Source organism: Lynx rufus, unplaced genomic scaffold (genome assembly GCF_022079265.1).
Source record: "Lynx rufus isolate CCGP_SWC_20201006 ecotype Redwood Valley unplaced genomic scaffold, mLynRuf1.p SCAF_1, whole genome shotgun sequence".
Lineage (NCBI taxonomy): Eukaryota > Metazoa > Chordata > Mammalia > Carnivora > Felidae > Lynx > Lynx rufus.
The window spans coordinates 86,756,307-86,758,025 of record NW_025814823.1 but is presented as its reverse complement, the minus strand read 5'-3'; the positions used below and the strand labels follow the sequence as shown (position 1 = coordinate 86,758,025).

General features: G+C 41.1%; 1 protein-coding gene across 1 annotated transcript; it reads left to right on the top strand.

The window, feature by feature from the left end:
* Positions 1 to 329: 329 nt before the first annotated feature.
* Positions 330 to 1,280, top strand: LOC124509165 (olfactory receptor 5V1-like). Its single transcript, XM_047075738.1, has one exon. The coding sequence runs from the start codon at positions 330 to 332 to the stop codon at positions 1,278 to 1,280; it is 951 nt and encodes a 316-aa protein (XP_046931694.1).
* Positions 1,281 to 1,719: the final 439 nt, after the last annotated feature.

The window sequence follows — 1,719 nt, the reverse complement described above, 5'->3', positions numbered from 1 at the left end:
GTTGTGAGAAGCACACCACCAATGTTCACTGAATTGTGAAATCCCAAACACTGAAGAAAGATTCGTAACTGCTTTATTGAGAATGCAAATCTTTATTGTCTCTTTAGTTTCTCAGAAGTCTGCTTCTTTATAAAGAAATATGGATGACTATTTCAAGAAACATGAATACAGAAATTGTTTTTCAGTTTTTCTAGTAAGTTAAATCTCTATCATAGCAACAGAACTCATCAGCCACACACCAACTTTTTTCCAAGAATTTCTCATCCTTGGCTTTTTACTCTACCCTGTTTGTTTCATTTCTTTCAGAAAATCCCTTGTGGAGAGAGGAGATGGACATTTACAATCTTACCACCGTGACTCAGTTTATCCTCATAGGGCTCTCTGACCTCCCTGAGGTGCGCTACCCTCTCTTTGTGGTCTTTGCCATCATCTATCAGGTCACTTTGGTAGGAAATGGGGCCATTGTCTTGGCCATTGGGACTGAGAAAAAGCTACATACACCCATGTATTACTTTTTGGTAAATTTGTCCCTCTTAGACATATTCTGCCCATCAGCTACTGTCCCCAAGATGCTGGAGAATCTTTTGACTAAGCACCACAGCATCTCCTTCCTTGGATGTGCTTTACAACTTTATTTCCTGGTGGCCCTGACAGGGACTGAAGTCTTCCTTCTTGCTGTCATGGCTTATGACCGGTATGTGGCCATCTGTTTCCCCCTCCGTTACATGCTCATCATGACCAAGGTTCGCTGTGTCCAGCTGACAGCTGGGACGTGGGCAGCAGGATTTCTCAATTCCCTTCTCCACACAGTGTCCACATTCCGCCTGTCTTTCTGCAACTCCAACCGCGTTAACCAGTACTACTGTGACATCCCCCCCGTGGTAGCCCTCTCATGCTCATCCACTTATGTAGCTGAAATGCTTGTTTTGGTGGTAGGAGGCATACTAGGGATCAGCGCCTTCCTAGCCACCTTTATTTCTTATATCTACATCATATCCACCATTCTAAAGATCCAGTCAGTGGAAGGGAAGCACAAAGCTTTCTCCACATGTGCTTCCCACCTCCTAGTGGTCTGCCTGTTCTATGGCACAGCAATATTTACCTACATTCGCCCTTCATCCAGTCCACACTCTCCCGCCAGAGACAGACTCATCTCCATGGTATACGGGGTTATAACCCCAATGTTAAACCCCATGATCTACAGCCTGAAAAACATGGAAGTCAAAGAAGCACTCAGAAGGCTTCTATGTCCCAGAGCATGTTTACATCCATTACAATAGAAAACAGAATGTATCAATGCTCACTTTAGAATAAATTCATAGGAATAATTCATCCAAGAGTAGTGTTCAGTTGATGCATAGAACACACACTTATGTACTCAGAAATTTATGAACACACATGTGCATAGAAGTGGTTATACTTATTTGTATATGTATATCTCTTTCTCTATCCACTGAGTTCTTAAAACTTAACATTCAAATCCAGACAGTTTCAAGAGTAAGCAGAGAACTTTTAATAATTAACAGTATAACCTGAGCTGGTCTTAAGTTGGGTATATGTTCATATCCATACCCATACTCATAAGTGTATCATCTGTATGTCTAAGAATTTTAAAATTAACATCTAACCATCTATTTGTAGACCTTCCTTTTACTAGTTTGCTTATGTGATTACCACTTACTATTATTTCACCCTTTCTCTTTCAATTTTAGCCACCAC